General features: G+C 54.2%; 1 protein-coding gene and 1 pseudogene across 4 annotated transcripts; one reads left to right on the forward strand and one right to left on the reverse strand.

The window, feature by feature from the left end:
• Positions 1–209: 209 nt before the first annotated feature.
• LOC115831499 lies at positions 210–1,705 on the reverse strand (annotated as a pseudogene).
• On the forward strand, positions 330–21,441 carry CAMTA2 (calmodulin binding transcription activator 2). 4 transcript variants are annotated; one of them, XM_030799706.1, is made up of 23 exons: positions 330–412; positions 1,714–1,808; positions 2,017–2,120; positions 5,774–5,841; positions 5,925–6,060; positions 6,633–6,719; positions 6,977–7,130; positions 7,446–7,580; positions 8,489–9,426; positions 10,472–10,598; positions 11,908–12,042; positions 14,942–15,057; positions 15,673–15,857; positions 16,187–16,265; positions 16,444–16,666; positions 16,897–17,201; positions 18,899–19,095; positions 19,350–19,533; positions 19,736–19,807; positions 19,917–19,937; positions 20,102–20,289; positions 20,457–20,531; positions 20,619–21,441. In XM_030799706.1, exons 2-23 carry the CDS (start codon positions 1,778–1,780, stop codon positions 20,680–20,682), a joined length of 3,624 nt encoding a protein of 1,207 aa, XP_030655566.1. In that variant the 5' UTR covers positions 330–412; positions 1,714–1,777; the 3' UTR covers positions 20,683–21,441. The 4 variants fall into 4 exon arrangements, with proteins under 4 accessions (XP_030655566.1, XP_030655567.1, XP_030655568.1 ...); XM_030799707.1 differs by having other exon boundaries at positions 6,648–6,719; XM_030799708.1 differs by lacking the exon at positions 6,633–6,719.
• The last annotated feature ends 3 nt before the right edge of the window (positions 21,442–21,444 follow it).

The raw sequence follows: 21,444 nt of genomic DNA on the forward strand, positions 1-21,444 counted from the left end.
TCCGAGGCGAGAAGGGTCCTGCTCCCAGTCCAGCGTTCCTCGCCTGGTCCCTCGGTTTCCAGCACTGGTCGGCTGCCCCCGCCCGGTTCTCTCGAACTGGGAGTCAGTCGGCCGAGCTTCCGCCTCCAGGACCCTGGAATCCTGCCCCTCAGCGCTGCTGCCCTTTTGGGGACTTCCCAGCAGTCTGTCCCTCGACCTGCCTCAGAGCCCTAGAAGCCGAGTCCCTCTGCCCAGCGCCCCACCCAGAACCCCACGTGTGCTGACCCCGGTTCCCTTCCTGACCCTCTTCCCCTTAATTGGGAGGCCCCGCCCCGTGCGCAGTGACGTCGGACGCCGCTGTCAGCCGGCGCTGGGGGGGGATCGGTGTGGGGTAGAATGGCCGCTGCCGCCGTCACCCGCGGGACCCCGGGAGGTAAGAGCCAGGGCCTCTCGCCCGCCTCTCCGCCCCCGCGCCAGGGGGCGCAGCTCCTCCAGGTCCCGACGCGGAGCGCCGCGCTGGGGACCACCGTCCCTCCTCCCCGTTCGCCCTCACCTCCCGCTTCCGTCCTCCTCCCCCGCGCCAGGGGGCGCCGCTCGCTGCAGGGCCCCACGGCGGTCCAGCGCGTGCCGGGGACTGTCCCGGAGACCCCCGCACCCGGCACCTGCACTGTCCCTCGCCCACCGCGTGCCCGCGGACTCTCCTCCCGGCTTTTCCAGAACATCCCTCCATGCGGGCGGGACCCTCCCACCTCGGAGGTTCCCCTGGGACCACCACTCCGCCGGGGGGGCCGCCCAGAGTGCCAAGCGTCCGATCCGGCGCCGCCCAAGTGCAGCCCAAGGACCCGCTCCCGCTCCGCACCCTGGCAGGCTGCCTAGCCGGGACTGCGCACCTGCGCCCTGGGGTGGAGTCCTTACCCCAACCCCAGCTTCACTGCACATAGCCGAGCCCGACGGGCCTCCTCCCATCTCCATCCTGGACACCTGGCGGAGCCCGTGCTGAGAGCCTCCTCCAGCTCCCATCTGTTCCCCGAGGAGGGCGGGGGGCTCAGGCTGGAGCCAGAGCGGTAGATGGGGTAGGCTAGGCCTGGAGGCCAGGGGAGGCAGAGGCGTTTGGGGAGAGGGAGGTAGAGAGGGCTGTCAGCCGGAGGGCGGGTTGTCCTGAGGGTGGGAATCTGGGTGTCTGGCCCAGATTCTATCAGGTCCTAACCAACCTGGAGGAGAGAATAGGTTAGGTTCAATTATCAGATCTGCCCTTCCCCTTGGAAAAATCAAATAGAGAAGGAACTCAGGGTGTGTCTTCTAAAGGCCTAGCTTCTACCGGAGGTAGAATCTCCTGCCCTGCCCCCAGGATCCAGGCTCTCTTGCCAAACCATCCTCCAAGGACCGGATGGCCTGAGTCCCAACCCCCGGGACCTGACCCAACCATAGCCCCAGTCTGTGCAAAAGCTCAAGCTTTAGGGCCTCTGAGGCCCCAGCCCTGCCAGTCTTCTCCCCTCCCCCACCCCACCCCATTTCTTCTTGCTCACTCTTTTTGTCCAGTCTCCTCACTCATATTGGCTCCGGGCACCATGTGTGGTTCTCTCTTCTACTGTCACATCACAGTCAGCCCCTCCCTCCCTTTCCTCATCCTTCCCAGATGCTATGACCCAGTTCTATACTCACTCCCTACCTCATACTTCTCATCCTGGATTAATGTGGGGGCTTCTGTCATGACCTTGTTCTCTCCCTTCCCAGCACAGACTCCCCCTCCCCCCGGCCCCTCAGGCCGGGGGTGACCTTGCCCCCTGGAGCCCTCACCATGAATACCAAGGACACCACCGAGGTTGCTGGTAAGTTCACAAACCAGGTTCCCAATGTGGCCACAGCTTTTCATTCTCCCCATGCTTTAGTGGCCCTCTAATTCTTGGATTCTCTGTTCTGCTTAGTGAGGTTTCAGTTTTCCCCAGTGCTCTGTATTGCCTTCAGCCCTTTCCCCTTGGACTATCACAGGGATGCCTCAGGGTAGCATACTAAACCCTCCCTTCTAATTCCCTTTAGAAAACAGCCACCACCTGAAGATCTTTCTCCCCAAGAAGCTGCTGGAGTGTCTTCCTCGCTGCCCGCTGCTGCCTCCAGAGAGGCTACGGTGGAATACAAATGAGGTTTTCTAGGGAGGCTGGGGGTTGGGGCCCAGCAAGACCTAGTAGGCTGGAGGAGGGTGAGTGGGGGGTCTTTCTGTGTCTGTCAACACTCCTAAGTGCAGAGCACCATTCTAAGCTCTTTGGGGATCATAGGAGAGGTATAAAAAACATGGATCTTGGCCAGGCATGGTGGCTTATGCCTGTAATCCCAGCACTTTGGGAGGCTGAGGCGGGTGGATCACCTGAGGTCAGGAGTTCAAGACCAGCCTGGCAAACATAGTGGAACCCCGTCTCTACTAAAAATACAAAAAATCAGCCAGGCATGGTGATGTGTGCCTGTAATCCCAACTACTCGGGAGGCTGAGGTGGGAGAATCACTTGAGGCAGGGAGGCGGAGGCTGCAGTGAGCTGAGATCACGCCACTGCGCTCCAGTCTGGGCAACAGAGCCAGACTGTCTCAAGAAAAAAAAAAAAAAAAAAAAGCCAGGTGCAGTGGCTCATGCCTATAATCCCAGCACTTTGGGAGCCTGAGGCAGGCAGATCACGAGATCAGATCGAGACCATCCTGGCTAACACGGTGAAACCCAGTCTCTACTAAAACTACAAAAAATTAGCCGGGCGTGGTGGCGGGCGCCTGTAGTCCCAGCTACTCGGGAGGCCAAGGCAAGAGAATGGCGTGAACCCAGGAGGCAGAGCTTGCAGTGAGCTGAGATGGCGCCACTGCACTCCAGCCTGGGTGACAGAGCGAGACTCTGTCTCAAAAAAAAAAAAAAAAAAAGACACGGATCTTGAAGGAGCCCTCTTTTCTGTGGCATAGCCACCTGGGTAAAAACAAAAGCTACTGCCAATAAAGTATTCCTTACATACTGGGCACTGTGCTAAACACTTGGCCTGCCTTGTCTCATTTAATCCTCCAATGGTGCTATACAGCAAGCCCTGTTATTGCTCCTATGTTATTGATGAGGAAACTGATTTACCTCATAGTTTATGTAACTTACTCCAGGGCCTTTTTTTTTTTTGAGACGGAGTCTCGCTCTTGTTGCCCAGGCTGGAGTGCAATGGCACGATCTCGGCTCACTGCAATCCCCGCCTCCTGGATTCAAGTGACTCTCCTGCCTCAGCCTCCCAAGTATCTGGGATTACAGGTGTATGTCTCCATGCCCGGCTAATTTTTGATTTTTTTTTGTTTTCTTTTTTGACATGGAGTCTCGCTCTGTCGCCCAGGCTGGAGTGCAATGGCGCGATCTCGGCTCACTGCAAGCTCTGCCTCCCAGGTTCACACCATTCTCCTGCCTCAGCCTCCCGAGTAGCTGGGATTACAGGCACCCGCCACCAGGCCTGGCTAATTTTCTTGTATTTTTAGTAGAGACGGGGTTTCACCGTGTTAGCCAGGATGGTCTCAATCTCCTGACCTCGTGATCTGCCCACCTCGGCCTCCCAAAGTGCTGGGATTACAGGCATGAGCCACCACGCCTGGCTAGTTTTTGTATTTTTTAGTAGAGATGGGGTTTCACCATGTTGGTCAGGCTGGTCTCAAACTCCTGACCTCAGGTGATCGTCCCGTCTCGGCCTCCCCAAGTGCTGGGATGACAGGTATGAGTCACCGAGCCTGGCTTTTTGTTTTGAGAGGGAGTCTCACTCTGTCGCCCAGGTTGGAGTGCAATGGTGCAGTCTCCGCTCACTGCAACCTCTGCCTCCCAGGTTCAAGTGATTCTCCTGCCTCAGCTTCCTGAGTAGCTGGGACTACAGGCGCGCCACCACAGCTGGCTAATTTTTGTATTTTTAGTAGAGACGGGGTTTCACTATGTTGGCCAGGCTGGTCTCGAAGTCCGGACCTAGTGATTTGCCTGTCTCGGCCTCCTACGGTGCTAGGATTACAGGCATGAGCCACCCCGCCCGGCCGGAACCTTTGTTTTTAACCACCACTGACACTGGCTCCTTCTGGAGGGGGCACAGTCCTTGTGTTACACATTTTCTGCATTCTGCATACTTACTGCCTTGTATGTAGTTGGTTGTTGATATTTATCAATTTGATGTCAGAAGAGGACTGTCAGGAAAAGGATGTGTGTATGTGTGTATGTGTGATTGTTGTAAGTGCTATAGAGCCTTTAGGAAAGGCCAGTGTGGTCAGCAGGGCTTCATGGAGCATCTGAAAAGGGGTTTGGTTTATAGAATGGCTACGATTTCCAGATATGGAGAGGTGTGCACATGGCACCTGTCTTGTAGGGCACTAACATGCAGGAGGTAACTATTCAAAGCATGTTCAGGAAGGAATCAGTGGATCTATCTGGCAGGAATTGTAGGAGCAATATGGGTAAATAGTGGGAACAGTGAAAGTTTGATCCCTTGTTGGGGAGAACCTTGGAGTCAGGCTAAAGAATCTGAAATTCCTGCCAGGCGCAGTGGCTCACGCCTGTAATCCCAGCACTTTGGGAGGCCGAGGCGGGTGGATCACGAGGTCAGGAGATCGAGACCATCCTGGTTAACACAGTGAAACCCTGTCTCTACTAAAAATACAAAAAATTAGCCGGGCGTGGTGGCGGGTGCCTGTAGTCCCAGCTACTCAGGAGGCTGAGGCAGGAGAATGGCCTGAACCCGGGAGGAGGAGCTTGCAGTGAGCCGAGATGGCGCCACTGCACTCCAGCCTGGGCGACAGAGCGAGACTCTGTCTCAGAAAAATAAATAAATAAATAAATAATCTGAAATTCCTGGCAGTGTCAAACCACTGAAATTTTTTGAGTCAGGAAGGGGCACAGAGGCCAGGAGTGGTGGCTCACGCCTGTAATCCCAGCACTTTGAGAGGCTGAGGTAGGCAGATCATCTGAGGTCAGGAGTTCAAGACCAGCCTGGCCAACATGGTGAAACCCCATTTCTACTAAAAATACAAAAATTAGCCGGGTGTGGTGGCAAGTGCCTGTAATCCCAGCTACTCTGGAGGCTGAGGTAGGAGAATCGCTTGAGCCTGCGGGGCGGAGGTTGCAGGGAGCCGAGATCATGCCATTGCACTTCAGCCTGGGTGACAGAGTAAGACTCTGCCTCAAAAGAAAAAAAAAAAAAAAAGGTCCGGGCGCGGTGGCTCATGCCTATAATCCCAGCACTTTGGGAGGCCAAGGAGGGTGGATCACCTGAGGTGAGGAGTTCGAGACCAGCCTTACCAACATGGTGAAACCCTGTCTCTACTAAAAAAAATACAAAATTACCCAGGCGTGGTGGCGCATGCCTATAATCCCAGCTACTCGGGAGGCTGAGGCAGGAGAATTGCTTGAATCCGGGAGGCAGAGGTTGCAGTGAGCTGAGATCGCTCCATTGCACTCCAGCCTGGGCAACAAGAGTGAAACTCTGTCTCAAAAGAAAAAAAAAGGGGCACAGGAATGAGATTTTTGGAGAGTAAAATAATTCACAGTATGATGAATGTATGATGAAGAATGTGGACCTGCCCCTAAGATCAAGGCCCCAGGTGGGAGTAAGGGAAAGATAAAATGTTAGACTTTTGTCTTAGGACAAAAGAGGGGTTCTTAGGAGGGCAGTGGGTCTTGCTGGGTCCAGATACCTGGAAGCATCCTCCACTAGCTGCCAGAACTCAGCAGAGAGTGAGACACTGACAGGATGACCAAGAGGCCAGGCTCAGACTCTCTATGAAGGAGACGCCCACCTGAGTGCCTCCTCTCCTACAGGAGATTGCATCCTACCTGATCACCTTTGAGAAGCATGATGAGTGGCTATCTTGTGCCCCAAAGACAAGGTGAGAAAGTTTGAGAACATGGGGGAGTGGCAGGGGTCCTGGGTTCTGTTCACAGAACTCCAGGGCAACACTTCCCTTCCCAGGCCTCAGAATGGCTCCATCATCCTCTACAATCGCAAGAAGGTGAAATATCGGAAGGATGGTTACCTCTGGAAGAAGCGGAAGGATGGGAAGACCACCCGAGAGGACCACATGAAGCTGAAGGTCCAGGGCATGGAGGTAAGAGAGTCAGACGTGCAGCTCATCATCCCGAGCCTGCCCTCCTCCACCCTTAGCTGGGCTCTAGCCCGACCAGGGCTTGGTGGCATTGTCCACCTCAGCCCCCTCCCAGTTACTCTTCCCTTCTCACTCACTTTGGGTCGGCTGACATTGCTTTGGCCACTCTCCACTTCCCATTTCTCTCCATGACTCAACTCTCCAGGCTGTAGGCCATGCCTCCCTTCCAGAACACTGATGCCAGGCCCCTCACTGCTCTTGTGTTTCCCTCAGGGATCCCAGCAATGATGCTCTCAGCACAGGTTTCTCTTCCCCAAATCATTGCCCCTCATCTCAGAGGCATTCTTGCTCTGCCCTCTGGTTTCCAGATAGTCCCATATCTCAGATCTGGTCCTCACTATAAGGCCCCAGCCCCACTGCTCATCTATGACTCAGGGATTCAAAAGTTGTGGGGAATAGGTGGGGGCGAGGGTGGGGGAAGGGTTGAAGAGGAACTGGTGGAAAGATTGGGATTCCTGCAAAGGGACTGAACAGAGGAAGAGTTGGGGAGCAGACTAGCCCTCCCCCCACCCCAGCCTGTCTCCTGGCAGTGTCTCTATGGCTGCTACGTTCACTCTTCCATCGTCCCCACATTCCATCGGCGCTGCTACTGGCTGCTCCAGGTAAGGACGGAAGAGCCCAGGGAGCCACACTCTTCCTGACTCTTTGAGGGACACGGGTCTGAAAGAAGGAAGTGAAAGGATGGCTAAGTTCTGAGTGAGGAAAGGAGCCTGGGAAGAAGAGAAAGGGGCTTGGGGATGGAGAGAGTCAGAAATTGGGGGTGAGGTTAGGAGGGTGCCCAGGAAGAAAGTGAGGATTAGGAAGCTGAGCCCCTGGACCTCAGGACTCCATGGCTCTGTGTGTCCCCTTATGCTCTCAGAACCCTGACATCGTCCTTGTGCACTACCTGAACGTCCCAGCCCTGGAGGACTGCGGAAAGGGCTGCAGCCCCATCTTTTGTTCCATCAGCAGCGACCGTCGAGAGTGGCTGAAGTGGTCCCGGGAGGAGTTGTTGGGACAGCTGAAGCCCATGTGTAAGGCAGCAGGGTGGGGATAGAGCTCCAAGGGGAGAGTAGAAACAGGGCTCCCAGAGGGGCCATGGTTCTGGACCCAAAGCCTGAGGGCTGATCCTCCCTCCAAGCTGGGAGGGTGCTAGGATTCCCGGTGTGTTCTCAGGTATTAGAATACGGAGAAAGGACTAAAGCGACATATCTGAGCAGTCTTGAGGCTGCTGGCCTCTGTTCACCTGGCCAGAAGTCTTGAAGCATGTCAGGTGCTTGGAGGAGCCATCAAGGTACTCTGGGGCCTGTTTCTTGGGCATCCCACAGCACTTCCCCTAACTTCTCTAGTTCATGGCATCAAGTGGAGCTGTGGGAATGGAACAGAAGAGTTCTCTGTAGAACAGCTGGTGCAGCAGATTTTGGACACCCACCCAACCAAGCCTGCGCCCCGAACCCACGCCTGTCTCTGCAGTGGGGGACTTGGTAAGTTACTCCCTGACCTTTTGGCTGCCTTCCCACCTAGCCACACTGCTCTTACGCAAGCCAGGGGGATATCCATCTTGATGGGATTTGCATGCTGATTTGCAAGTCTTTTGCATGTCCCAGAAAGATGGGCTAGATGAACAGAGACGTTCCCATCTGGGTGCACACTGGCTCGGAGCCAGCCTTGCACTCAGCTGTCATGGCAGCCTCTGCCCTTCCTGTCTTCTACCTTCAGCAATTCCTGTCCCCTCAGCACCACCAATGACACCCAGCCTTAGCCTTCCTCCTAGTTGCCACCCCCTTGGTTCTGTTCTTTTGTCCTTTTCCCATGCCTTTAGCTTTTGCTTTTAGCTACTCTCCCAAGCCCTCAGTTCTCTGCAGCGTACCTCTGGTCCTGCTTGTTTTGAGGGGAAATGGAGAGGGGGAGGGGCAATGAAGGGTAGGGGTAGAGAACAGACATTTCTGATGCCTCCCAGTGGCTACAATCAGTATTACACCTCTGGTTTGTTTTTGTTTTTTTTTTTTGAGACGGAGTCTTGCTCTGTCGCCCAAGCTGGAGTGCAATGGCGCAATCTTGGCTCACTGCAAGCTCCGCCTCCCGGGTTCACGCCATTCTCCTGCCTCAGCCTCTCTGAGTAGCTGGGACTACAGGCGCCCGCCACCACACCCGGCTAATTTTTTGTATTTTTAGTAGAGATGGGGTTTCACCATGGTCTCGATCTCTTGATCTCGTGATCCGCCCGCCTCAGCCTCCCAAAGTGCTGGGATTACAAGCGTGAGCCACCGCGCCTGGCCTACACCTCTGGTTTATAGGGACGTCCCAGGAAATACTTTTAAGGGCTTCAAGGTAGAGAAGGTGCAGAATGATGTGTCTTATCTCCTCTCCTTCCTACTCCTCTCCACTCCAGGTTCTGGGAGCCTTACCCACAAATGCAGCAGCACGAAACACCGCATCATCTCTCCCAAAGTGGAGCCCCGAGCTTTAACCCTGACCTCTATCCCCCACCCTCACCCCCCAGAGCCTCCTCCACTGATAGCCCCACTTCCCCCAGAGCTCCCCAAGGCACACACCTCCCCATCTTCTTCTTCTTCTTCCTCCTCATCAGGTTTTGCAGAGCCCCTAGAAATCAGACCTAGCCCTCCCACTTCTCGAGGGGGTTCTTCAAGAGGAGGCACTGCTATCCTCCTCCTGACAGGACTGGAGCAGCCGGCTGGGGGCTTGACGCCCACCAGGCACTTGGCTCCCCAGGCTGATCCTAGGCCTTCCATGAGTTTGGCAGTGGTTGTAGGCACTGAGCCTTCTGCCCCACCGGCTCCTCCCAGTCCTGCCTTTGACCCGGATCGTTTTCTCAACAGTCCCCAGAGGGGCCAGACATATGGAGGGGGGCAGGGAGTAAGCCCAGAATTCCCTGAGGCAGAGGCCACTCATACCCCCTGTTCTGCCCTAGAGCCTGCTGCTGCCCTGGAGCCCCAGGCAGCTGCTCGGGGTCCCCCACCACAGTCAGGAGCAGGTGGGAGAAGAGGAAACTGCTTCTTCATCCAAGATGATGAGAGTGGGGAGGAGCTCAAGGGTCAGGGGGCTGCCCCACCCATACCTTCACCCCCTCCCTCACCCCCACCCTCACCTGCCCCCTTGGAGCCATCAAGCAGGGTAGGAAGAGGAGAGGCCTTGTTTGGAGGACCTGTTGGGGCCAGTGAACTGGAGCCCTTCAGTCTTTCATCATTCCCAGACCTTATGGGAGAACTCATCAGTGACGAAGCTCCAAGCATCCCTGCTCCGACCCCCCAGCTCTCTCCTGCTCTTAGCACCATCACAGACTTCTCCCCAGAGTGGTCCTACCCAGAGGTGAGACTCAGGCTTATCTCCTCCCGTCTCCCTCCCATTTGTTTTCTGACTTCCCACAACAAATTGTATTAACTCTTACCCCGTGGTCCTTGATCTAGTTTCCCTCAGTTTTCATGGCTTATTAGGCTTCTTAGTCCGCTACCTAATCTTTTTTTTTTTTTTTTTTGAGACAGAGTTTCGCTCTTGTTGCCCAGGCTGGAGTGCAATGGCACGATCTCGGCTCGCTGCAACCTCCGCCTCTCGGGTTCAAACAATTCTCCTGCCTCAGCCTCCCAAGTAGCTGGGATTACAGGCATGCACCACCACGCCCAGCTAATTTTTGTATTTTTAGTAGAGATGGGGTTTCACCATGTTGGCCAGGCTGGTCTCAAACTCCTGACCTCAGGTGATTGCCTGCCTCGGCCTCCCAAAGTGCTGGGATTACAGGTGTGAGCCACCGTGCCCAGCCGCCAATCTCTTTTTTTATGTAGAGTGAAGCTGCTTTCCTGTTTCCAGAGTCCTCAGCAACTTAACCTTTTTTCTGTTCCTCTCCCTTCCACGTGTTAGCATGGTTTCTGGAGTCTCCTAGGACCTCATTCCCTTCCTGACTGTTTTCAGGGGTAGGGAACTGGGGCTGTGCAGCCTGGAGAAGAAAAGAAACATCAGGGATGTGATTGCAGACTTTGAATAGCTGAAAGACTGTCTTCAGCACTGGAGAAGTTCTGTTTTATGCTGCCTTTGAGAGGAAAAGGAGGAAGTACAGTGGGGGTGAATTAGCCCAAGAACAGAACTTCCTTCTGGTGACAGCTCTGTGGTAGCTTTGGGGGAGGCCCTGAATTCCCAGCTGTGGCAGATTCAGGTAGAGACCAGGCAACCACTTGGCAGGAATGTTGGGGAGGGATAGACTAACTGACCTCACCCCACTGGGTCCTGTCCATCCCTGGACCCCCAGACTCTAGCACAGGACCTGCCATATCGTAGATACCCTCTAAGGGTCTGAATAAATGAATGAGTGAGTGGATGAAAGCCCAACTCCAGTCACATTGTCTCTGACTTCTGTCTGCAGGGTGGGGTCAAGGTGCTCATCACAGGTCCTTGGACTGAAGCCGCCGAGCATTACTCGTGTGTCTTTGATCACATCGCAGTGCCAGCCTCACTTGTCCAGCCTGGTGTCTTACGCTGCTACTGTCCCGGTATGAGGATTGGGAACCGTAGGGGGAGGGACTGACATGTGGGCAGTTAGGACAGATCAGGACCTCCAGGTTTCCAGAAAGCACTGGGAACAAATGGGTTGTTTTAAGAGCACAAGGACTTCATCCAGTCCCGAGGTTGAGCCCCAAGCTCTCCCAGCAGGCAGAAGAGCCCAGACTTGGGTGTCAGAAGATCTAGGTTCTGGTCCAAGAAATCTACTCTTTAGCTAACCAGTGACCTCAGATGAGTCTGATCCTTCCTGAGGTCCTTGGCCTCCCCTCCTGTAAGGTTAGGCATTGACCAGAGGGATTTCTAATGTCTGTCCAGGCTTTCTGGCTTAGAGCCAGAGTCTCCAACTCCAATCCAGGGGGAATGAGAAAGAAGAAATGTGGGTTTCCTCTAACCAGTCTTGGGACTGAAGGATATTGGCTTTTAGAACTGTGCTGTCCAGTATGGTAGCCATTAGCCACATGTGCCTATTAATTAAAGTTAAAGAATACTTAAAATTCACTTCCCCAGTCTCACTGACCACATTTCAAGTGTTCAGTAGCCACACATGGCTCATGTTACCCTATTGGATAGTGACGATATAGAACATTTTTGTCACTGCAGAAATGTTCTATTGGACAGCACTGGTCTAGACTTCATTGCCAAGGTTTGTCTCTGCCCTTTTGCCACCAGCCTTGCCCTTACCCTACACTCAAAAATCAGCCTTACTAGGGGACCTCAAGGACCACCAAAGTGACAGGTTGGCAGCTTTCCTGTCTACGAGTGTGTTCTCCCCCAGTCTCTACAGCAGCATCCAGCATGTGTGTAAGGAAAGGGGATGAGACCAGAGAATCTGGGGACTGGGAGAAAAAGTCTCAACACCTGGTCTTAGGATCAGGGCCTGCTGGTTCCATGCTTATGGCCACTGGACACTGTCCATGAGCAGCTAGCTCCCCTTTCCTCCATCTCAGTAACAGGGTCATAACTTCTGGACTCCGATCTGGGGATCAAGAGGATTTTCCAACACCAAATTGTTCACAACTAGTCTCTTGACCCTCAGTTTCCAAACCTTCTTGCTGAATAACAAATATCATCAACTACAGGGTCTAGAATCCAAGGGATCTCTAGCCCATAGTATGTATTAAGTTCTCAAATGAATAGACTCCTTTCCCAGTTAGTGCCAAGGCCACCAAAGCCAGGGGCCTCTTGGCCCACAGCAGGGCAGTAGGGGAAATAACTATGGAATAATTGTCTGTGGCTGACACAGGTAGCCCGAGAAGGAGCCAGGGAAAGAGCCCTTCTCGCTGATCCTGCCCTCTCCAGCCCATGAGGTAGGGCTGGTGTCTTTGCAGGTGGCAGGGCGGGAGGGGCCCCTTTCTGCTTCTGTCCTCTTTGAGTATCGAGCCCGCCGATTCCTGTCTCTGCCTAGTACTCAACTTGACTGGCTGTCACTGGACGGTGAGTACCCAGCCCTCTGAACCCAAGTATCAGGCCCACAGCCTTAGAGCATGACATGCTCCTAGACCACTCAGGGTTCAGGTGGCCATCACTGAGCCCCCACTTTACCATTCTTTTTTTTTTTCAATTCCTGTTTCATTAGTGATTTCTAAATGCGGCAGCAAACTTCCCTCACCTCCTCTTCCCCATAAATCTTGGGGTCATTTTTATACCAGTTCTTGACCTGCCGTCTCCATCCCAAAGGGTGGAATCTAGACAAGGAAGGCCAAGAGGCAGGGCAGGGACAGGGTCTAGAGCAATATATAGGTGCTATGCACAACTTTATATATTTATTTATTATTTATTTTTCTCTTCTTTTTTGAGACGGAGTCTTGCTCTGTCTCCCAGGCTGGATTGCAGTGGCGCAATCTCAGGTAACTGCAACCTCCACCTCCTGGGTTCAAGCGATCCTCCTGCCTCAGCCTCCCGAGTAGCTGGGATTACAGGCGCCTGCCACCAAGCCTGGCTAATTTTTTGTGATTTTTTTTTTTTTTTTTTTTTGAGAGGGAGTCTCGCTCTGTCACCCAGGTTGGAGTGCAGTGGTGCGATCTTGGCTCACTGCAAGCTCCGCCTCCCAGGTTCACGCCATTCTCCTGCCTCAGCCTCTCCGAGTAGCTGGGACTACAGGCGCCCGCCACCACGCCCGGCTAATTTTTTGTATTTTTAGTAGAGACGGGGTTTCACCGTGGTCTCGATCTCCTGACCTCGTGATCCGCCCGCCTCGGCCTCCCAAAGTGCTGGGATTACAGGCGTGAGCCACCACGCCCGGCCCTTTTTTGTGATTTTAGTAGAGATGAGGTTTCACCATGTTGGCCAGGCTGGTCTCAAACTCCTGACCTCAGGTGATCCACCCCGCCTCGGTCTCCCAAAGTGTTGGGATTACACGTGTGAGCCACCACACCTGGCTGTACTTACATATTTAAATGTCTATTGTTTTTCCTCTTCTGATTATAAAGACGTGTTCATTAACAGAAATTTGGAAATTACACAAAAGCACAAAATAGAAAATAATTTCTGGCTGGGCGAGGCGGCTCATGCTTCTAATCCCAGCACTTTGGGAGGCCAAGGCGGGTGGATCACCTGAGGTCAGGAGTTTGAGACCAGCCTGACAAATATGGTGAAACCCAGTGTCCACTAAAAATACAAAAATTAGCCAGGCGTGGTGGTGGGTGCCTGTAGTCCCAGCTACTCGGGAGGCTGAGACAGGAGAACTGCTTGAACCCGAGAGGTGGAGGTTGCAATGAGCCAAGATTGTGCCACTGCACTCCAGCCTGGGCGACAGAGCGAGACTCCGTCTCAAAAAAAAGAAAAAAATTTCCTATACTACTACTTCTCAGTGATATCCATTGCTAATAACATGGTGTACTAACACAAACACAGAGGCACACACATACATGTATCTATGTGTCTGTGTATTTATTTATTTAAATCTGGGATTGTTTTTGTTCCTGTTACTGGTTCTCTCTCTTGTGGCCTTGAACATTGTTTCTGTCTGCACCTGCTGCTTTCTGCTTTCTCAAGGTTTGCTTTTTTCTCTCTCTTCCTCCTGGTGTCTTTGTTGTTGCCTCTTGGTTTCTCTCAGTTCTGCTGCCGTCTGTGTTATCTTAGTCTCCCTCTGTCCTTACTTCTCTCTCCAGAGCTCTGGTCCCTAGTTTTGCCTCACTCTTGGAGCTGGCCCCCACACAAAGCCTGAGTGTGTTGGGTTGCTTGTCTCTGACTTGAGTCTGCCTACCTTGGGATCTGGCCAGGTCTCTCAGTCCTGTTCTGTCTCTGTCCTGCCCTGTGACTGTTCATCACCTTATTTCTCTGTCCCTGTCTAATCCGCGTTTTACCATCTCTCCTACAAGTCTTCCATCCCTCTTCTTTCCATTTCTTCTTGAACCAGTATCTTAACTTGCCTGTCTTTTATCGTCCTTTCTTACTGCTTGTTTGGCACTTTCCCCCAGCCCTCCTTTGTCCTTTCTCTCTTCTCCTTCACTTTATCTTTTTTGCTCTCTCTCCTCCCTTTGCTTTCCTTGGGTTTCTGTTAATCATTCTCTGTCCTCGTCCCTTATTATCACCTGTGTACCTTCATCCCTTTCTCTCCTGGCATCTCAGAACATCTCTAACCTCCACCCTGTTTCTATGTCTGTTTTCCTACAGCTCTGATCCCCTCCCGCCTCCCCTTCTTGTCCCTGTTTGATCTCAGGAGGGGACAGATATAGCTTGGGGGCATGTGTGTACGTGTGTGTGTGTGTGTGTGTGTGTGTGTGTTGTGTGTATTTGTGTATGGGGGGAGGAGGAGGAGGAGGAGAAATGGACATGGCTATATGGCTATCCATCTCTGTCACCTTCCGTCCCCCACCATCATCTTTATGGACAGCTGCGGGGGGCTGGGAGGAAGGGGAGGTGCTTTTCAAATCACAGTCCCTGAGCTTTTGGGGGCAGTGGTTATTAAAGGGGAGGGACCCTGGAATCCTTCACCTTCACCATGGGGGACAAAGGTAGCATCTGCTGCAAAAACTGACAGAACATTTTACCTAGGAAAAGGCTGGGGGGAAGAGTGTGTACAGGTGGGATTTGGGACAGCTGGAGGCTGGATGACCATTGGGAATTCCTACTACCTCTGTACCTTGAAGGAAACAGTTTTGGTTCCAGATCCGGGTTCTAGGTCAGTGGGTAGTATTAACAGCCCTAGTTTAAGGACTGAGTCCTGGTGCGCTTTATTTAGGTGAAGGGGTAAAGGAGCTGTTGTTTTGGGGAGGATACAAGAATATGGTTCTGTGTCCTCATCCCCAGATCTTGGGACAGGTCTACTTTTGGTGTTCAGGGCATCACCTAGACTCTGCCCATTCAGCCTCCCATACCCGTTCCCCCTCAGACAACCAGTTCCGGATGTCCATACTAGAGCGACTGGAGCAGATGGAGAAGCGGATGGCAGAAATCGCAGCAGCTGGGCAGGTGCCTTGCCAGGGTCCTGACACTCCTCCAGTTCAGGTACTTCTGCGAGGAGGGAGGTGGTCTATGGTGGGGAGCAAGGGGAGGACACAGCTAAAGAAAACGTCTAGTGCCCGTGACTCTCCTCCCTCTCCTGTCCCCAGCCTCCTCAGCCTGTCTTCCCTCTCCCTGACGTCGCCCTGTTCCCATCCCCACCTTGTGGCGAGAGTGGCTATTCTGGGCACCCTCTTGGCATGACGGGCTTCAGACTATTTCTGGTCTGAAGAAGGGTGGAGGGGAAGGAGAGGGTGGGGGAGGGGTCAGGAGCACTGGGGCTCAGATCTCTGTGGGTCCCAAGTTTCTGAAAGAAGAGGGCTAAGGCTCAGAAAAGGCTCTGGCTTCTGAGGGGGAGAAGCCATGTGTGAACATGGCACTAATCTGAGCTGATGGGAAGGCACATGGGCAAGATTGTGTGAGGTCTGGCTGCTGGAGGAAGTGGCTGTGGGAGCAAGAGACACAGGCCACAGAGGAACTTCCACTGATGGGATCCTAGAGTGGGACATGTGGGGAGGAGGCAAAATTAGAAGCTGGGAGGACAGATGTGAGGTGGCCAAGGCCATCTCAAGCCAGGGGAGGAGATACCTGGGTCTCTGCCTAAGAGTGTGTATATCGCAGGATGAAGGCCAGGGGCCTGGGTTCGAAGCACGGGTAGTGGTCTTGGTAGAAAGCATGATCCCACGCTCCACCTGGAAGGGTCCTGAACGTCTGGCCCACGGAAGCCCTTTCCGGGGCATGAGCCTTCTGCACCTGGCTGCTGCCCAGGGCTATGCCCGCCTCATCGAGACCCTGAGCCAGTGGCGGTGAGCAAGGGCAGCTGGGTGAGGGATGGGCAGCCTCTGGGACAGAAGTGTCGGGACCGAAGAGGAACTGGAGGACCTGGGGCCCTACCAAGAGGGAGCTGGGGTCATTGTGGGAAGGGAGGGGGTTGGGAGAGGACTTATATTTTGGGTAACTTTCATATCCTGACTTACAACACTTTGACTTTTTGACCTCCTTAAACTTGTGTCCTTGACTGCCTCTTCCCACCGTCCCTGTACAGCTTGCCTCCTAGTGCCTTTACTTCTGATGTTCCTACTTTGCCCACTTTTTCCCTCATTGGGCTCTGCTGTCTCTCTCCCAAACCCTCCAGGAGTGTGGAGACTGGAAGCTTGGACTTAGAGCAGGAGGTTGACCCGCTCAACGTGGATCATTTCTCTTGCACCCCTCTGGTGAGGATGACGATTTCTGAGCACACATGGGGCAGTGGGCAATGGGAACTGCCCTTGAAAAGGAAGATCCTGAGGAATGCAGGGAGTGGGGTGGGCTGGGGTCAAGACCTGACTACCTGGAGGAAGAGCCCCCGGCCTCACCTCCACCTCCCTCTCCTCGTCCCGCCCCCTTCCTCAGATGTGGGCTTGTGCCCTGGGACACCTGGAAGCTGCTGTGCTCCTTTTCCGTTGGAACCGACAGGCACTGAGCATTCCTGACTCTCTGGGCCGTCTGCCATTGTCTGTGGCTCATTCCCGGGGTCATGTGCGCCTTGCCCGCTGCCTTGAGGAACTACAGAGACAGGAAGCTTCGGTGGAGCCCCCACTTGCCCTATCGCCACCCTCCTCCAGCCCAGACACTGGTGAGGGTGGCCCTAATCTTTTGGAGAGAGATGTAGATAGGAGGATAGGCCAGGGCAAAGCCAAAGGGTGTGGGAAATGAGTAAGAGAGGAGACAAACCACAGAGGCAGGGATGGGAGATAACAGAAGCAAGAACAGACAGGGGGACTGAGAACAGGATGGGGGAGGCAGGAGACTAGCGAGGGATGGCCGTGGCTCCGGCTGCCCTCACTCTCTTCCCTCCCCACACAGGTCTGAGCAGCGTCTCCTCGCCCTCGGAGCTGTCGGATGGCACCTTCTCCGTCACGTCAGCCTATTCTAGTGCCCCAGATGGCAGTCCCCCTCCTGCGCCTCTGCCAGCCTCTGAGATGACTATGGAGGACATGGCCCCAGGCCAGCTTTCCTCTGGTGTCCCAGAGGCCCCCCTACTCCTCATGGACTATGAGGCTACCAACTCCAAGGGGCCCCTCTCCTCCCCTCCTGCCCTCCTACCAGCCTCAGATGATGGGGCTGCTCCAGAGGACGGTGACAGCCCACATGCTGTGGATGTGATCCCGGTACTGCTTATATTGACGGAGTGATGGGGGCTAGAAGTGGAGTAGGAAGGGTGAGGCCGACTTCCATGAAGCAGAATCAAAGTCTGGCTTCAGTTTAGGAAGAGCCTATTTACTTATTTTGGGACAGGCAAGGTAGCCTTTTGTTTAGCTCCTTTCAGACCATGTGACTTGGAAGTCATGAGGCAGCAGAGGTTGAAAATTCTGGCTGGTCCCACAATACTGATGTTGGAAAAAAAAAAAATTTGGCCAGGCTTGGTGGCTCACGCCTGTAATCCCAGCACCTTGGGTGGCTGAGGCGGGTGGACCACTTCAGGCCAGGAGTTTGAGACCAGCCTGGGCAACATGGCGAAACCCCGTCTCTACAAGAAATACAAAAATTAACTGGGCACTGTGGTACGTGCCTGTAATCCCAGCTGCTTGAAAGGCTGCGACACAAGAATCACTTGAACCCAGGAGGCACAGGCTGCAGTGAGCCGAGATTGCACCACTGCACTCCAGCCTGGGTGACAGAGTGAGACTGTCTCAAAAAAAAAAAAAAAAAAAAAGACAAAATAGTAAGATTTAAAATATAAAAAGCATTAAAAAACATTCTGGCTGGGTGTGGTGGCTCACCCCTGTAATCCCATCACTTTCACAGAACGAGGTGGGAGGATCACTTGAGGCCAGGGGCTTGAGACCAGTCTGGCCAACATAACAAGACCCCATCTCTACGCAAAATAATTTTTAAAAAATAGGCATGGTGGCACACACCTGTAGTTGTAGCTACTTGGGAGGCTGAGGTAGGAGAACCCCTTGAACCCAGGAGTGTGAGGTCGCAGTGAGCTGACTGTGCCATTGCTTTCCAGCCTGGACAAGAAACCGTGTCTCTATAACAAACAAAAATTCTGGGGAATATCTTCAGTTAGAGTTGGTTTGTAGGAGTTACCTGTTGATCTATGTAGGGACAAGGTTCTAGGAGAACCAAGATGACGGAGGGCAGCTGGGAGTTGTGTGGAGAGGTAAGGTTGGCAAGATGAGGGTATTTGGCAGTGATCTGATGCAGGAAGGAGGCTTGCACATGATAAAGCTAAGAAAGTCTTGTGGAATGAAAGTGAATCTTCAAGTATAGCCTTGTACTTCTCTAATAGTTAGACTGGGGACATACCTGCTTTAGAGAGACTAATGGAGTAAGTGGGTGGCACTTTAAGTATAAAAAACTTAAGGAACTACGCAAGTAGGCTGTGTTGAGTGTGTCCAGCAGGAAGTGCTGGAGTACAGGCTTCAGGGCTGGAGCAAAGGCCAGACTGGAGCCATTCATCCGGGTAGTAGCTGGCAAGTGTTGGGATGGTTCTTGGAGAGTTGAAGATGGGCACAGCCAAGCCTATGGGGAGCATGTGCTGGTCAGCTGGCATGGGGCAGGCCCAGGTAGGACAGTGGATGGTTGGCCTGAAAGGGTGTCAAGTCCTCCATTTGTTCAGCTTTGAATCCCCACTTGGAGTATCTCCTTTTTGTCCTATATTCTCTATAGCGTCTCAGCACAGAGGGGCCCCCAAGTGGGAGCCCCATCAGTATAAATGAATGAGTCTGGAACAGTGGCCCAGAAAGACAGGGTCAGCAGCACCTGGCAGGGAGAGAAGGAACAAGATAGGAATGGGCTGAGGTTACAGCTGGCAGTTGGGGCCCCTAAGGGCTCACACTCAGTTTCTCCCTTCATCCAGGTGGACATGATCTCACTGGCCAAGCAGATCATCGAAGCCACACCAGAGCGGATTAAACGAGAGGACTTCGTGGGGCTGCCCGAGGCTGGAGCCTCAATGCGGGAGCGGACAGGGGCTGTGGGGCTCAGTGAGACCATGTCCTGGCTGGCCAGCTACCTGGAGAATGTGGACCATTTCCCCAGCTCAACCCCTCCCAGGTGACTAGCTCAGGACAAAGCCTCCAGACTCTTCAAAGGAAGATGGGAGGAAGGGAGAAAGCTGGCTTTCCCACAGCCAAAGCTCCATTCTGGCTGAGGCCCCAGGGCCTTGGAGAAGTGAACTGAACTGGCTGATGAACTCTGAAGTCACTCTCCAGACTCAGTTGCTGGTGGTTTTCCTTCGTAGCCATCCACAGGTGGCAGAGGAGGGACTTCAGATGCTTCATGACATCCTCTTTCCCTACCCCCTACAGCGAACTGCCCTTTGAGCGAGGTCGCCTGGCTGTCCCTTCAGCACCCTCCTGGGCAGAGTTTCTCTCTGCATCTACCAGTGGCAAGATGGAAAGTGATTTTGCCCTGCTGACACTATCAGATCATGAGCAGCGGGAACTGTATGAGGCTGCCCGAGTCATCCAGACGGCCTTCCGGAAGTACAAGGTCAGAGGGGCAGGGGTCTCAGGATGAATTACACAATCTCCAGTCAGGGGAGACTGGGCTCCCACGGCTCTTGGAGGATGAGTAGTCGTGCAGACAGGCCTTGGATGGGGTAAAGGGTCAGGAGAACCCCAGGAAAGTTGGAGGGACAAGTCAGATATCCCATTATGTGGGTCATGAGGTGCTGAGACTTCTCTCCCTTCAGGGCCGGCGGCTGAAGGAGCAGCAGGAGGTAGCAGCAGCTGTAATCCAGCGCTGTTACCGGAAGTACAAGCAGGTGAGACCCTTCTCCCTCAAAAGTGTAACCACCAACCCACCAACCCACACCCACGCCTAACCATTCCAGAATGTTTCCAGAGCCCTAACTCCCCTTCTCTCTCCACAAGCTGACCTGGATTGCACTTAAGGTATTAGGCATGAGCTGTGAATGTGAGGTCTGTGATGATTCAGTCTTTCCTTGAGTGTGTGGGTTACAGAAAGAGCCTTGCATCAGCCTAACTTGGGTGAGCCTCAGGGCTTTGGGTCTCCGTCCCTCTATTTCAGCCCCTGTCCCTCCTCCCCACCCCTGCAGTTTGCACTCTATAAGAAGATGACCCAGGCGGCCATCCTGATCCAGAGCAAGTTCCGAAGCTACTATGAACAGAAGCGATTTCAGCAGAGCCGCCGAGCGGCTGTGCTCATCCAGCAGCACTACCGCTCCTACCGCCGCAGGCCCGGCCCTCCCCACCGGCCTTCGGCCACCCTGCCTGCCCGCAACAAGTAGGGCCCAGCCCCAGCCCTCTGTGCCCACCCACTGCATCCACGCCATTCCCCCTTACTCATCCTCTTGATCATCATGCCTCACTGCCATTCCGTGCCTAGGGTTCCTGCGGGGCCTAAGGTATGCGATGCCTTCTGTGAGGTCCATCTTTTGTTTCTTTCACCAGAGGCTCCTTTCTCACCAAGAAGCAGGACCAGGCAGCCCGGAAGATCATGAGATTCCTGCGGCGCTGCCGACACAGGTGCTCATCCCTTCTCCCCCTGGGCTTTTGCCCTGCCACCCGTCCTGATCCACCAGTCTCCTCTGACTCCTATCTTTCTCTCTGCAGGATGAGGGAACTGAAGCAGAACCAGGAGCTGGAAGGGCTTCCCCAGCCCGGACTGGCCACATGACCTGGCCACCGCCTTTCTCACCACCCTGGGGGCGCCTCGTGCAGTCTTAACCGGGAGAGGGCTTTCTGGGGCAGGGGGAGCCCCTGTCGGCAGCTTTCCTGTTCACCTTTGTTGGAGCCCTTTGTAGGCCTCCTCCCTCCTCCCCACGCCTTGCTCCCACACCCCTCTCCTCGTCCCTCCTGGTCGTGCCCCGTCTCTTTTGGTCCTGGCTCCAGAAGACCCGCGCCCCACATACCTGCATCTTCCGCTGTGACCTCCGGAGCCGTGCCTGCCCCTGCTCCCCAGCTCCTCCTGCCTGCACCCGACTCGGCCCCCTCCTGACTTGCCTTATTTATTTGTTCGACGCGTCTCTGAATGTATCCGCCTCGGTTCCCACCACTGCCTTCGCTGCGCACGCCCCTCGTGTTTCAGGGCTGACCCTGTCCCCACCCGACTCCGCATGTTTGCGTCTGTTTCCTCCCTCTCTGGCCCTGTCTTACCCTATCACCCGACTCTGGCCACCGACCTCAGGGCCGAAGGGGAGGTGGTGTACATAGGAACGCGTTGCGGAGTCCGCCCCGTCCCCCGAGGGGAGGGGTCTTGTACATACTGTAACATACAGAGTATAGTGAAGAATCTATTTAAGGCGCCGCGGGGAGGGCTGCACGGCCGGGCTTGTGGTTCTCTAGCGCGGCGGGAGCCTCCTGCCGGCTCCACGGGCACTTTCTACTTGTGCATGGGCTTGGTTTATACGAATTGCCATTAAACATCGCTGCACCAGCC

This window comes from Nomascus leucogenys, chromosome 19, assembly GCF_006542625.1.
Source record: "Nomascus leucogenys isolate Asia chromosome 19, Asia_NLE_v1, whole genome shotgun sequence".
In the NCBI taxonomy this organism is placed as follows: domain Eukaryota; kingdom Metazoa; phylum Chordata; class Mammalia; order Primates; family Hylobatidae; genus Nomascus; species Nomascus leucogenys.